The sequence below is a fragment of the Gallinula chloropus genome (assembly GCF_964237585.1).
Source record: "Gallinula chloropus genome assembly, chromosome: 7".
Classification (NCBI taxonomy): Eukaryota; Metazoa; Chordata; class Aves; order Gruiformes; family Rallidae; genus Gallinula; species Gallinula chloropus.
This window is the reverse complement of record NC_140092.1, coordinates 28930253-28945937: the sequence shown is the minus strand read 5'-3', so window position 1 is coordinate 28945937 and position 15685 is coordinate 28930253. Positions and strand designations below refer to the sequence as shown.

The 15685-nt window shown below is 46.0% G+C and overlaps 1 protein-coding gene across 1 annotated transcript in view; it reads right to left on the bottom strand.

Annotated features, from left to right (window-relative positions):
* The window catches only part of SLC10A7 (solute carrier family 10 member 7), a gene marked incomplete at both ends in the record, with an annotated part of 124456 nt that extends 114156 nt beyond the window's left edge, over positions 1 to 10300 (bottom strand). Inside the window, 3 exons of the mRNA XM_084266942.1 lie at positions 640 to 776; positions 6211 to 6293; positions 10201 to 10300. Of these exons, the coding sequence (XP_084123068.1) occupies positions 640 to 776; positions 6211 to 6293; positions 10201 to 10300 (320 nt within the window). The remainder of the gene's footprint in view (positions 1 to 639; positions 777 to 6210; positions 6294 to 10200) is intronic.
* Positions 10301 to 15685: the final 5385 nt, after the last annotated feature.

Sequence of the window (15685 nt, the reverse complement as noted above, 5' to 3'; positions counted from 1 at the left end):
GCTACATAGTGTTTGATTCTGAAAAAAGCTTTCTATTTTTTTGATTTTTCGTAACTTCTATCACTACTGCACCATCCAAACAGCTTGGGAAGCACACACTGGCACAGCACACATAGGTTTCATGGCAACTTAGCTTCTGCTCATCTCAAAGTTCTCCTACAAAACTTAGCTCTCTTCCCTCCCTCCTGCTCCCTTTCCCTCACATGATTTAGCTAGGACCAGATACTCAACCCCATCTGGACACATGCAAGAGATGCTCAATACAGACCAGAACACCAGCATGTGACATACTCAGTATTTATTCACTGACTTATGTTCTTCCTTCACCATTTCTTTCCTTTCCTCTCCATCTTCCTTGAGACCCAGCAGAGCACTTCAACAGTGTTTCCTGAGAGAAAACTAACCTGTTGCACCCTCCCTACACATAAAACTAACTACCCAGACTTCCTAAAAGTGAGACCAGGTTCCTGAAAAGATAATCTCATGCATGTGCTGTGTTTTTAACAGCAAATTGCTGGAGCATAAAAACAACCAGCAAAATCTGTTCACAATATAAGTCTTAAAACACCCACTGCAGGATAAGCAGCCCTTTAAGAAGACAGCTACAAATATAAGTCACTCCATTATGCTTAAACATACCCTTTTAAAAGCCATTCATTTATAGGTGTGATTGATAATAGCTGAAGAAAGAGCCATATTGCTGTTGGGAAGAACACAAGTGTAAAAATCTGGACAAAAAGGTGTAGTTTCACATGCATCAAAGCACTTGTCAGCTCCTGCAAAAGAAAAAGAAGAGAGGAAGTTGCAGTCATAACAGCTGAAGTAAGACCACGTTTGTGCTTTTAAAACTAGCATCATCTTTATAATACAAAAGAGAGTGCATGTCAAAAAGGCACCTTTAGGGATCACCTGATCTCCTCTTTAATAATGAAGTATATCCAGACAACATAAAAGCTCTGTCTGCTCCTGGGCATTTTTCCAAAAGAATTGTCCACCACTTCAATAACAGCATAGCTCTCATAACAGCACCTTTCCAGCAGGCAGCACTTTGTCACTGCTTCAAAACCTGTGTTAACTACACTGACGGCCTGTTTACTTTATTGACTGCTGATATAAGAGGAAACTTGTAGCATCTATGTGATTTCAGGTTTCTTTCATCTAACCAGAGCCACAAACCATGATTCCCATATATACTATGAGAAAGGGATGTCCACATTACAGCCATCCTTTGTGGTATGGGTTTGTTTGGGTGTTTTTTTTTTTAAGGAAAGACTGACAAACATAAAAAGCAAAAGTAATCCATAGCAGATTTTTATTATTTATTGTATCAACAGGTAGGAAATGTATAGAATAATTAAAAAAAAAATTAGGCTGATGAAGAATAGCAAAAAATTATACCAAGACCATAACAAGCTAATAGCAGTCAAGCCATAAAATTCAGAAAAATAAAGTGCAAAACACTGCTGGATACTGAGAAAAAAATTAATTTTATATAGTATAAGGAGCACTCCAGAGAGGTGATCAAGTATCCTTATGTAATAAACTCTTCAGTGAGCTCTATGCGTCTCTGTTTGCCTTTTTAGGCACTGCAAAGGATCTTTTGCACAGTCTTGGAGTACAAGGAAAAAGCCTGGCACATTTCAGCTCAACTCTCATGGGCTGAAAAGAAAAACTCCTTTATCTCTCTCTAAAAATAACTTGTGCTCTTTTCAAGCAAACAGTGCAACAGGCAAGGAGCTTATAGTACTTCTATACAAAAATCTAACTTGCTAGGATTCTCCAGCTATCCAACACTCCAGATAGATTAAAAAATAGTAGTGACACTAAAAAAAGTGTACAATAATGCAGGAGCTGATATTCCAATGCCACCCTCAGCTTCTAAACAGATGAACTTTTATGAAACACAATCAAATATTGGGTTTTTTGACCATCCAAACACACCCTGATGTAATTATACATCCAGAAGCATGAACAATTCAGTATTTTGTCCCTGTTACTTTACTGCTAATAAAATTATCTCCCAAACTTAGGTTAGGAAAAAAAAAACAAAACCAACTTTCACAAAAAAGAAAAAATACATGGATATCTTGATGCAGTTTTACCAAGAAAATATCATTACATTCAGTGCTTGGTTAACTGAATGAAACAGTGGGGGTATTTTTTAAATAAAGGAAGCTCTTAAGAAGGCTAGTATCACTCTGCAGGGAAAAAACAGGCCTTCTTCACACAACCTGTCACAGTATCTATGGCACAAAAAGCTTCACTGTAGTACTATTTCGTCTTATCTCAAAAAGAATACAGAAATAAAACATCTAGTAGGAGAAACACATCCTGTGCAGAGAGAAAAATCTATATAGATATCTATAAATATATATTTAAATATATAAAAATAGATATAAATACCTATATAATAGCATGTATTTTAAAAGTAAATAATGTATAATTGAGAACAATCAAAGCAAGTGACTTCTTTCAGCAAAGCTGCCAACTCCTTACATCCTGCCAAGTCACCTCTAGCCCAGGTTTCCTAGTGGAAATCCCAACCCAGACACCATCACACATACAGAGCTGCCTTTTTAATTTAATAATTTTGCAATGGAAAAATACCTTAAAAACAGATGATTTGGAAAAAAAAAAATCCAACCAAACAAAAACCACAAACCCACTAAAAAACTGTGTGATGCTTTCAAAAGCAAAAACTAAGGCAAAACATTTGGGAAAGGTTAGAGCTTCCAGGGAATACAGAACACAGCCAACCTAGCACACGAAGGTATGGTTTATCTGTGGCCTTTGCAGATCTAAGTTATCAGTGTTTAAACAGTCTCTTGGGACAGCCTTTTAGAATAGTTATTCCTTAGACTGTATCATCACAGAAGGCACCAAGGCATCACTGAGGGGCAAACAGCCTCCATCCTTTCAAGCAATCTACAAGGGCTTATCCCAAAAAAAGCAGAAGTCTCAAAAGTGACTGGAAGCTGCTGGTTATTTCTCTGTTTCAGCCCACCAGGTACAACAGGTTACACTGTCTTTCCCAGAGTTTATCCTCACTCAGTCACTGTGGGTCCCTGCTGCCATCCAGCCATGCTTAGAGGACCAGAGCCAGGCTCCTCTGGGCAAACAAGCACACAGAGCAAACAGTGTTTTCAGTGGCTTGCCAAATTCCTCATTGAAATGGATAACTCAAGTATGTGATTTAATTTCAGGGGCCCTACAGGAGGTATTTGCTTTAAAAGAGCAAGCTACCCAGTCACTGAAAACTGAAAGAGCATTATATTAAGGTGGAATCAAATGTTCTTGTCATTCCTGAACACAGACTATTCCTACAAACGTAAGAGGATCTCAGTGGCCTCCAGCCTGGAAAATGTAAGGAGGCCATGCACAGGCAGGCTCTGCTGAATGCTGCCAATTATTTTGTAAAATGCTTTCTGAACACATGTGAGCAAATTTTCTTGAGCATGTGCTTTCACAGCAGATAAAACCAGAAGTGTAACCTTAAAAGAGCATCAGCTGCTTGTCAGATTTATCAGAAGGCCTCAATTAACAATTACACAGCTGTTTAACATTTCATAAAGCATCCCAAACACTAATTTCAATCTAACATTTTATCCAAGGTACAACAGCCAATGCACAAGTCAAAAGCCAGTGAAGACAAAAGCAGAAACCTTACTTTGTAATCCAGTAACAAGATATGTTAACTGATTAGTAATACCAACCTCAGATTGTGCTCTAAACAATTAAAACATGCCCCAAAGTATTTTAATAAAATCATGGCCTGGCCTCCTACCACACTTAAAGAATTTTTTAACACACATTTTTGAAAGTAACAGCACAAGGTACAATGAGCAAAATGGGTTTTCTTCCTCTTTATCTTCTAACCCCATGGCAGAAATTCAGAAAAGAAAAATTCTTGATGGAACATAGAGCTGGATGCATAGCACCAGTCCTCACTGATTCTTCCAGAACAATCTGAGATCAGCTACCTGGACATAAATATCAGCTCCTGTAAGAGAGTCATTTACATCAACATACTGCTTTTAGAACCAGAGATAAAAAAAGTTATGCAAGTTCAAAGTAGGACATGACACGCTGCCCAGGAACCTGTTACTCAGGTTAGATGTACACTAGCATTGAGAATCTCATCAAGTGTGGCAGTGCCACTGGTTTCACTCTCACTCACAGCTGCTTCACAATTATAAAGCTTCAGGGATACAAACTAGTGAAAGGGAAAGAAGTTTTACTTTTTTCTTTTTCTCTGCATGCAAAGATTCCTAACCCTGAAAGCAGAAAACTCCACTCCATTAGTACTACTCAGGCTTTGTGTTTCAGGTCCTCTTCTCTGTGGAAGAAAGTGCGTCTTCGCTGCTGATTTCCATTAGGATTAATTACTGTCCCAGGCAAATAGGTAACACGGCTCTTTCTGCTTCCCCATAAGACCCCAAGGTTCTAAATGGCTGCTGCAGAGTAGACTGAAGTTACTCACCACACTTACACTAAAGCAGAGGCCCAGACCCTAGAGCCAGCACTGCCAGCAGACCGGGAGAGGGCTGCCATCAGCTCAAACACCACTTCCCTTTGAAACTTCAGCACTATAACCATGATACAGGTGTAGAAGGGGTTTTTTTGCTGACTGCATGCTGTTCCTCCAAACCCCAGTTTGTCCAGGAGATAACTGAGCATCATGATGATTCTTTCAGGCATTAGTATCGTGCAACACACAGATGACATCGCCTGTTAGCACAGCCAACAGTATATAAAAGGAATCAAGAAACTAGACTGGCAGACACATGCAGTGTTTCACTTCAACTCTGGCTGCTCCTTCTTTTCTAGGCATCAAGCCATCATCTCCCTTCTCCATGTCTCCTCCTCCCCTTTGTCTCTTTTTACTCTAAGACTTGGAAAAAACATGCAACACAAAATGTGCAACAGGTCTCAGTGTCTGTAGTACACAGCAGGCACTTCAAGTCCACCTGCCCACAACTAAAACCCACAGGGAGAAGATTGCCAAGACTTTGTACCCATATATTGGCCTTGCATCCGCAGAGGAACCCTTCTATATTGATGCTAGCTGCTGTACTGCACCTGCCCAACATGGTAACATACACCCACCACATCTTTGCTTGCATCAGTGGCAAGTGGGGGAAGTCAAGGAGCAGAAGGTGACAGGGGGCACATGGCAGTGTGCTCCTGGGTCTCACCCTGATTTGGGTTTGGGACACATCCAGGATGCAGATTCAGTCTCAAAATTGTGCTCAGCCCAAAGCCCTGCAAAGCCAAGCAACCCAACATCTGACATTTATTCACACTGTCCTTTCCATCGTGTTCATGACTTCATGAAGAATGTTCTGAAACCAAGCACAACTCCAGGCTGGGCAGAGAACGGATTGAGAACAGTGCTGAGAAGGACTTCGGGGTGCTGACTGATGACAAGCTCAACATGAGCCAACAGTGTGTGCTAGCAGCTCAGAAAGCCAACCAAGTCCTGGGCTGCATCAAGAACAGTGTGGCCAGTGAGTCAAGGGAGATGATTCTGCCCCTCTGCTCTGGTGACACCCCACCTGCAGTGCTGCATCCAGCTCTGGGGTCCCCAGTACAGGAAAGATGCAGAGCTGTTGGAGTGAGTCCAGAGGAGGACACAAAGATGATCAGAGGGCTGGAATACCTCTCCTGTGAAAACAGGCTGGGAGAGTTGGGCTTGTTCAGTCTGGAGAAGGCTCCGAGGGGACCTAATTGCAGCGTTCCAATACTTAAAGGGGTCCTACAGGGAAGTGGGAGAGGGGCTGTTCATCAGGGAGTGCAAGGACAGGACAAGGGGCGATGGCTTCAAGCTGAAAGAGGGCAGGGTTAGGTTAGATACTAGGAAGAAATTCTTTACTGTGAGGGTGGGGAGGCACTGGAACAGGGTGCCCAGAGAAGCTGTGGAAGCCCCATCCCTGGAAATGTTCATGACCAAGTTGGATGGGGCTTTGGACACCCTGGGCTGGTGAGAGTGTCCCTGCCCATGGCAGAGGGTTGGAACTAGATGATCTTTGAGGTCCCTTCCAACCCAAAGCACGCTATGAATCTATGAGTGATTCCATAAATGTTTAATATTAATCTTCTCGTTAGCCATTCTCCCAGCATCATCAACAGCAACACAGTAATTAAACATTCCAAAGAGCAACACAAAACTTTACAGCAAAACATGAATAAAGCAATGAGAAATTACAGTACCTCAGTTTTTAAGGAGAGTCCACTGTTAAAGAATATAGCTGAAACAGCAATGTAAGTTATGGTAATTTCTGGTTTCAAGGGTCCTAAAAAATATAGACACAGAGAACAAAGTGAACTATAGTCAAAGAGGTAATGATATGCATACATCACATCAAAGTAAATGAGAATACTTAAAAAAATACCCGGAGAAAATCTAATCATTAGAGTTTCAAATTAAAAGAAAGGGGTTCTCTTAAGTTACAGAAAGCATGCTATTCATTTTCCAACAAAAGCAAACCAGTGAGTGGAGAGTGAGTGTGATATCATACAAATTCAGCTCCTGTGATTACAGGCCACTGCAAGCTAATGGGGAAATTCTGAAAATGCCATAACTGGGAATTTTTCACAGTTCTGTCATCAAAGTGTTCCTACAGCATCAGCAAATCCAACCCATACACTCAAATACAAACATCAGCTGCTACCTCCACAGGGCCACCAATGTCATCCACACATCTACCTCTCACTTCTCCTCCAGTAACACACACATCTGCCTGGCTGCCTGCACAGAGGAAACCAAACCACACCTTGCAACAAATTCCTTGGGGCTATACAACTCTGCTTTATCCCCCCACAACTGGGCTGGGGCAAAATGGTTTGTTCCAGCCCCACAGTAAGACATTTCAGACACACTGCTGCAGTGAGATCAGCGAGGGCAGATGCCTGCACCCCCAAGGGATCTGCTGTATTAAAGGCTTACATTTGTATATATATTTAAATATATATATATATTTTTTCCCCAAGGAGATTAAAATAAAATACTTTTTACACTCCTGTAAAAATGATGAATTCTCTTAATACACTTTGTCTTCAGAGCCCACCAAGCACAAAACATATATACTCATTTTTTTTCCACAAGCATTCAACCAGTTATTATATCAGAAAGAAAATACTAGCAGTCTGCTTAGGACCAAAGTAATATCCTAACTCTGCAAGTGAGAGTAAGTTGCCATGAGCAGAACTGCAGTAGCAAACAAGCAAGCCTTTAACCAACACTCCAGAAGAGGAGACCCTTTCTGCTCTGCCAGATGAATGATACATTGATGGCCACGCTGGAGCAAGGTCAGTGATCCTTAAACCAGAGGGATTTGATCCTACACTGAGTCTACTTGGATTTGCATCTCAAGCCATTTAAACACAAATCCTGCTCTCACAGAGGACTCTGTTGGTGAGGCACTAAAACTGTGTGTGTGTGTGTTAAATTAGAAATAAATTAAACAAACCACCTATGTGAATAAGGTAAAAATAAGCCAGGGAATGCAAGGGTTAAAGTTTGCAACAAAGCACATGGCTAGTTGCAAAATTGTGGTATGGTAACTGCATAGTCAGGGGGAGGGGAAAAAAACCCACAGAAAAATTACATAAATATATATATAGTTATACAGAAAACTGTACAATGTATATAGAATTTACATAATTTTTCTAATCTTTTAGAAAATTAGAGCATAAATGCACATGCAGATACACACTGGGCAGAGAGGCAGTGAGTTAGTCTGGCTAGGCCAGGGGTTCTTCCAGGACTCAGTTTTCCTATTTTTGAGGGTTTTTTGACAGGACTGCCTGAACTCCTCTACACAGGAGAAACCTCTACCACTGGAGTAACCCCATGCTCATGGAGCACAGGGAACTCCAGGTCGGAACAGATCCCCTTCATCCCTTGTGCAAAATGCTGGTCAGGAAAGCTCTTTTCACAAAGGAACTAAATAGACTCATTCATCAAATAGGAAAGCACAGGAGAAGGGCTCAGCTTATGCCCTGAAGGTGGCAACAGCACAAATCTTTGTTCTTTGCAGCACAAGGTTCCACTGGTATGGATGCTGGACCACCCATACCATTCACTAACGCCCTGCAAATTCCAGCCCATGGTTTTGTCAGCTAGAAGGTGACAAATCAAGGGGTTTTTTTTCATATGTCCCACCCTCTCTTCTTTTTTTTTTGTTTTTTTTCTTACTTTAAAACAAGCACTGACACTGTATAGCTTCAGAAGAGGGATACCACTTTGGAGAACATGTGCTCACAAGTTTCAATCGATGCTTATGAGATTTTTTTCAAGTAAGTTGTCTCAGGAACAATACCACATCACTACTTGACATCTCTTTGCAGTAGGATAACTAAATGACGTGTTCCATCATAGTGCTTCCATGCAGGAAGTAAGCCAAGGAAAAATTAACTCCCACTCTAGTTAAAAGGATCTCCCACATCGCTGCTAACAATTAGCATGACAATCAAGCCAGACAGTGACAAACCACTTGATACTATCAATTTAAAGTTGTCTTAAAGGTCTGCTGAAGACACAGCATGGATCCTGCAAGGAGCTCCACGTGGGTCCTATTCACCTATGCAAAACAGCACACAGATGTTAGAAGGGATCCTTGCACAGCAGGAATTTGCCTACTCTGAACTCCATGAAGTACCAGAGCTTTAGTTGCCTCGGCAAATGTTCAGAGCCATATATACTTAAATCACTTTCTTTTTTATTTTCCCCAGAACCTAAGCAGGGGGATGAAAGGTTGGCTCCTCAGTGAGAAGCTGTCTATCCTCAAACTTCAGCCCTGTCAAGGAAAAATATGTGTATATATATTAAAAAAATATCTATACATATAAAAACACAGCTAGATCCTTCCTTCCCTCCCTCCCATAATGACTAAAGGAATTCTGGTCAAGTGTTCTACACCCTTTTTCTTAATTCTTCAGAGATCAATCAGGGAAAAAAAAAAAAACCTATAAAATTTAACTCGTTCTTGAAAACTGTGAACACCTGGAACAAAAGTTACAATGGAAACTAACCAGAAGATGCTGGTTACACTGAAAGGTACACTGTTTATTTTAAAACAACACTGGGTACGTTACCAGCTCTTGCTACAAGACACAGGCAAGACCTTCCTGCTTAGGAAAGGACAGATCTCTCTTCCCATTTGTTTACTGGGAGCACCTGACACCATTTTGCACAGGCATCACTTTCACCGTTTTCCCTCACCAGGAGATAAAAGGGGTCGGAAAAACCCCCACAAAACAAACAACGCCCCATCGTTACAACACAAGGGTGTTGTTATATATAAAGCAGAATCACCTGGGTGAACCAGAGCACCCGAGACTTCAGCACAGTTTGCCTTAAGAACGTGTGCATTAGGAATTCTCTCTCGGGAAGCTCTCAGGTGGCAGGCATCCCGTCGCTGAACCGTAATGACTTTATGCCCACCCTAGAGTTCGGGAAGTTATCACTGAGGGTTTGCTGGGGGTTTATTTTTAACAGCGGTACGTTCCAACGAAGTTGCTCCCCACTTCTCATCGCGACCAACCCCCAAAGAGCAGGGCTCCGTGTAAGCAGCTGGTAGCGCGCCTAGCCGAGACACTAACAGGGACACACACCTTGGAACACGTCTCGGGCACCCGAGTGGCACACCTGACCCCTCACCCAGCAGGGAAGGCGGGCAGCCGGGGCAGCCGGGGCCGCGGGAGGGCCCGGGGGGCTGGGCTGTGCCCCCCGCCCGCAGCCCGGCCTCCCGCGCCCCCGGCACGCCACGCTTCCGAAACTTTCCGCACGGCCGCCCCGATGGCCGAGGGGGCACCGCAGCGAGTCTGGGCGCCCGCGGCAGCCAAGCGACCGGCACCCTCCGCCCGGGGACCCGCGGAAAGGCCCGTGGACCCTCCCCCCTGCCTCCGCTCCCCAGCACCGGGGCGGCCCGCTCCTCTCGCCGGCACCGGGGTCCACCCGGGCAGCGCCAGGCCCGGTCCGTACGGTCGGAAGGCGCCGGGCGGAGGGGGACGGGGGCAGGGAGGGGGCAGCCCCGACCGCTGGGAGTTGACAAAGTACCGCCGGGACCCCGCCGAGGCCCCTCGGGCTGTCGGAGGGCGGCTCGGGGGGGCCCCGCCAGCGCTCCCCGCGCGGTCCCGCGCCTCCCGCCGAGCTCCCGGGGCAAACCAGCCCGCGGCGGGGCAGACGAGCGGACTCACCCCCTTTGACGCCGACGGCGGGCTCCAGCCGCGCCACCGCGATGACCAGCACGATGCCGAGGATGAACCACTCCTTCCGCAGGCGCTCCAGCAGCCCCATGGCGCGCCACGCCGCTCCCCGCCGCCCGGCACGGCTCGGCGCAGCGCCGGGGCGGGGTGCAGCCCCACCGCCCGCCGGCAGGACCAGCCGGATCCGCTGACAGGAAAAGTCTCACCCACCGCCGCCATCGCTACCACGCACCTCCGAATAGGCACGCAGCCGCCGCGCCGCCAACCGACCGACAGACGGACGGACGGACGGACAGACCGCCCGCAGCGCCAAACCCCCGCCACCGCCGGCTTCGGCTGCCCCCGCTCCGCGCTGAAGCTTCGCGCCGAAGCCCCACGCCGAGGGGGAGGCTCCGGCGGCCACCCGGGTCGCGGCGGGGAGACGAGACGGGACGGGACGGGACGGGACAGCGACGCTGCCGCCATCGTCGCTGCCTTTGCTGCCGCCAACGGGCGGGCCGGGGAGCGCGGCCCCAAGAGCCGGTCCCGGCGGGCGGCGCGGCCCCCGCGGGCAGGAAGGTGGGGGGGGCTCGTCGGGGCCGTGCGCGCTGTTTCGGTACATTACAACATCCGTGTGACGCCCGGCGTTTGACGCGCGGGAGGGCGGGCGCGAGGCTGGCGGTGGCGGCCGCTGGGCGCGAGCTGGCGGGCCCGCGGCTGCCGGGGGGGTCGTGAGGAGACGGACACACGGACACGCACCTTCCCCCCTCCCGCCCGCCACCATCCGCGTCAGCGGGGAACCGCCGCCGGGCCGGGGAGGGGGGTCGGGAGGCGGAGTCTCCCTGTGGCGGCGAGGGCGGGCGGGAGGCTGCCAGCCGTTGGAACCCCGCAGCCCGTTACCGCGGGGCAGGCGGCGGGTCGGTGTCACGCACCTTCCTCCCGTACACCTCCGCCCCGGAGCTCAGCCCCGTGTTCTTCGTGGTCCCGTGGAAGGCGCTTGCCTGCCCGGTACCAGCCGAGCCAGAGGGGTCTGCCCTATCGCGCCTTGCCGACATCAGCCACCTGCGTAGCGACACCCTGTGCGGAGGTCGGGGGCGCTTATTTAGGTGCCAGATACATTCCCGTTACGCCAGAGCGCTGTGGGTCCCTCATTCTGGTGCTCGACGTGCACTTGCCGCCTCCTATCCCCCTCTTGTCTCCACTTCCCCGGCGGGTTCATTAGCCCGGCCGCGGCCCGCGCGCTGTAAATCGCATTAACGAGCGAAGGATGAAGTAGGAGACGCGCTGTCCCCGCAGCCGGTCGCACCGGCATCGCCGCGGCTGCCTTGTTCCGGCAGCTTTCCGAGGCACGGCGGCTCGGCTGCGTGCCTTCTGAGTGCTTGGGGAAGTTCATACACAAGAGTCTCTGTGGATAGGTTCGGGCTTCGAGGAATAGCCCCTGCTTCACGCTTCCTGCTCTCTGCTACAGAGCACGTAAGTGTCTGCAGCGATCCCAGCTACTCCAGGAGGTGTGTATTGCTCTATGTCCGGCGAGGATCACCCCGGTAAACACGGATACACCATAGCTGAGTTCTGTGGATACGGAGGGGATGCGTCTTCTATCCAAAAACATGAAGTTTAAACCAATTACATCTTTCGCTGCTTCGCTAAACGCGACCAGAGCACGTGCTGGTCCTGCCTCCCTCCCTCCTCTTCTCGGATACGAGCACCGGTTTGCCATACCTCACCACGTCTGCCCGTGCAGCTGCGACAGGTTGACTGTTTTGAGGGGAAATAAATGCGTAACAGCTGTTGTAGAGCAAGTTGTGATTACAACGAGCTCAGGAGGGTTTAATTACTGCACAGGAAGCGGCCTAGTGAGGGTGTCCCTGCCCGTGGCAGGGCGCTGGAACTAGATGATCTTTGAGGTCTCTTCCAACCTTCTATTACAAGGCAAATTAGGTAAAGGTGTAAAGTTAATGTCTGTCATATCAATCATATTACATCTTTGTGGGGATCCTCATTTGAAGGTCAGGTGGCCCTAGTTCTATGACATAGATTTTAGGTGGTTCATGTGTCAAGAGCGTTCAGATCTTTTCCTACGTGGCTCTGAAAGCACAGTAGCAAGAGCATAGGCCCTCTGATCTGAACACAGCAGGAGACCAGGTCATCTGGACCTGATGTCCAGCATTTCCCAGGTCGGTTTGCTGTGAATGTGTAGGCAGCCCTGGGAGTCCTGGCAGAGAGGAGCAGGAGCACCCTCAGCCTGGCTGGATCCTTACACCATGCGGAGGCCTTACCCTGCACCAGCACCGTCATGGAGGAAAAGCAAAATACCAGTCTTTTGAGGCTGAAAGTCAAGCATGCAGAAGGTAGAAGCAGCCAGAAATCATAATGAAGTCACAGAATCACAGAATTGTAGGGGTTGGAAGGGACCCCAAGACATCATTGAGTCCAGCCCCCAAGCCACTGCACCATCAATTGCTGCAGAAGCTGCAGATGGATACAAAGAAGGGGCAGGTATGGAGGGCACTCGGTTTAGTGGTAAGATCCAATCCTGCAGTAAAGACAGCAGTCTCCCTGCTTTTGCATCGCAGTTTTTATGTGGTACTCAGGAATCCTATCTGTTACTATTTGCAGGTGGATACTAATGGCAATTTTTGTATCTTGCCCACTGCCCAAGTTAATCCTACGTTCATTTTGCCAACAAGTTTCAGACATTTACTCACAGTGGATCTAACTTGCAAAATCTCAGGTTCAGTCCTACAGTCTGGAAGACTTTTCCCATTTTCCCCTCCAAAGGGTCACTCCCTGTGTGCTGTCCCAAGCCTGTCTCCTTCTCTACAGAAGGATGTGCTATCTCACTGGGTGTTGGGTTTAAAACAGTTCAGACATTTTTTAAAACCTAGTTGTTTGCCAATGGTCATCAGATATCACAGAAAAAAAAATATGTCTATACCTACTGGAGAAAAAGTTAAGCTTTAATAAGGCCCTGTTACTCTGAGTGGATGCTTTGCCTGGAAATTTATATCCAAGAGATGTGAAGCTTGTAATAAACATCTTTTGCCAGCTGAATTACAAAATACATGGATCACTCCCGTCTTCTGTAATCTTTAGTGTTGTATGCAGACGATCTGTGTGTCAAAGATTTGTACAGAGCTATCTTAGCCAGTATTGTTTAAAAGCTGTTCTTTGATTATTGTGATAAATATATAGGTCTTTCAGATTAAATAGCTCCTGCTTTTCAATAAGAGAGCACTCTGCAAGCCCTGCTCTGCCCCACCAGAGCAGAACAGAAAGGGGGAAAACCCTACAAGTGTATCATACAATGAGCAGGACTCCCCCATGTCCCAAGCATTAGTAAGATGGCATCACTGTTGCTGTGAGGTGATTTGTCATCTGTATTGAGGCTTTTCGTCAGTACAGGAACAAGAGTTTAGCTTCTCTCTGACCTCACATGACCAAATTTTTGGTTTTGTTGAACAGCAAACATACCTCAGGGCTTCCAGATGCTTTCCTGCCTCTAAAGGCCCTCGTGCTTCCTTCTGTACTATACAAAAGCTTCATGACATGCATAGCTACATGACATCAAATCTTTGTTGCTCACAGCGGATCTAACAGGAAATCTGTTGAAATCAACAGGACTGTTTATATGAACAGCAGCCAGTTCTCATGTCTGCAGAGATGCAGAAGTGGACTGAACGTTTCTGGGCTTCACATTACAAACAATAAGTGTTAACGTGGTTTGATGTCAAGATGTCATCTCCTCTTTGTGCCCTATAGAGCCTGTTTGGTTTTCACACCCAGCCTTTTTATCTGCACGACGTACCTTGCTGCCTAATAACCACACAGTTATTTTAGGCAATGTGCTGGGATTTTTAAGTGCCATAGTAGCAGATGTCATCTGATTATGCATTTAGACAGGAGAGATTTCAATATAAAGGAGAGGGGATCACGAGATAAAGGGAGCTTAAACGAGAGAAAGAGATAGTATTAAATTATTTAACTTGCAAAGAACAAAGATACTCAGAATGAACAAGATAAAGAGAGGTGTTAATTATAAATAGGGAAGTTGAGGAGAAAAAGTGGAAATATATGGGAGACAGTTTACAACACATTTATATTTCTCACAAGTACTTAGTGGCATGATCTCCCATTTTCTCAGCAGCTTCAAGAGATTGCCATCCTGATCCCATTAGCAGGTTTTCTGTGTGGAAATGGAATTCACAGCTCTCTGTCCTAGCCTAGGTGCTTACACTGTTTCAGGCTTCTGCAGGGGATCTTTTGGTTGTTGCTACTACATATTAAATGCACTCACAGGCTGCAGGATTTTCTACCATTAGCGTAATGCGGTAGTAGAAGTTACGTGCAAGTTCAATTTAGAACAGAGCTTAATAGGACTTAAACACATGCATAGGTATGTTTTGCTAAATAGAATCTCTAAGATGGTAAAAGGTTTTGTGGATCTTTGGGTTTATTTCTGTGGTGGTATTTTTTGCCCCCAGAGACTTTAAATGCATAATGCTTTTTTTATATATATACTTGTAATAATGGGTCCTCTTAGAATATCCAGCAAATAAGCATTTTTTCTTTTAATTAAAAGCCCAGTGTGGCATTTTCATGCACTAATCTTAGGCATTAGGAAAACAAATTGAAGAGGCAACAAGCAAGGCTTTGCTGATCCCTTTCCTAAAACCAGCTTGTTCTTACAGAGAAACAGAACCTGACTTAGTGCTGCTCCAAGCACGATATTCCCTTCCCTTCTCCTCTTAGACTTCCAACAGAGCATATAGATTGGAGAAACTGTCATGTTTTGCACTTTTTCACTGAAATACAGTTTCCCAGTAGACAGCAAGGCTATAAAGCACTCAGAAGTTTTGGGTTTTTTTTAAAAAAAGGAACAAACAACAAAACAGTTGGTATAATAAAGCTGTGCTTGAAACAAATTATGGGCTGCTTAAACTGCAATTTAAAAACATAAGCAAAAAAAGCATTCTTGTTTTTTTAAACCATGAAAGGCCATACATATTTAAACCTGAAAAATGAAAGTGAGAACATGAACTAGCTGCTTTGGCCAGTTTAGCAGTGAACAACAACTGGATTTAGCCTGTTAAAATCAGACATACCACAGTGATACTTTTTTATATCTTTTTCTCCTTATGCTTTCAAAATAACCTTCTAATGTGACAGTAATCATACCAAAACATGAGCAGTTTCAGTATAAAAACCTCTCCTGTGTTTTTACAGGGGAGAAGATTCATGGCTCTGGGTGTGTGTGTGCACACACGTGTGCAGATGCAACCATTTCAAAATAGCTTCAGAATAATTAACCACTCATAATGGGAAGAGCATGCAAATCACAGAAAGCAGAAAGAGGAGATCAAGCATCCCAGCTGTGATACCTGTCACAAAGGTCGTGCTTGGAAGGAGCAGCCATCAGAGAAATCAGAAATACATGAGCACATGCAGGCTTGGTAAAGAGGCAGTGGCTAGAAGAAGGGCTTGTCTTAAAGTTGCT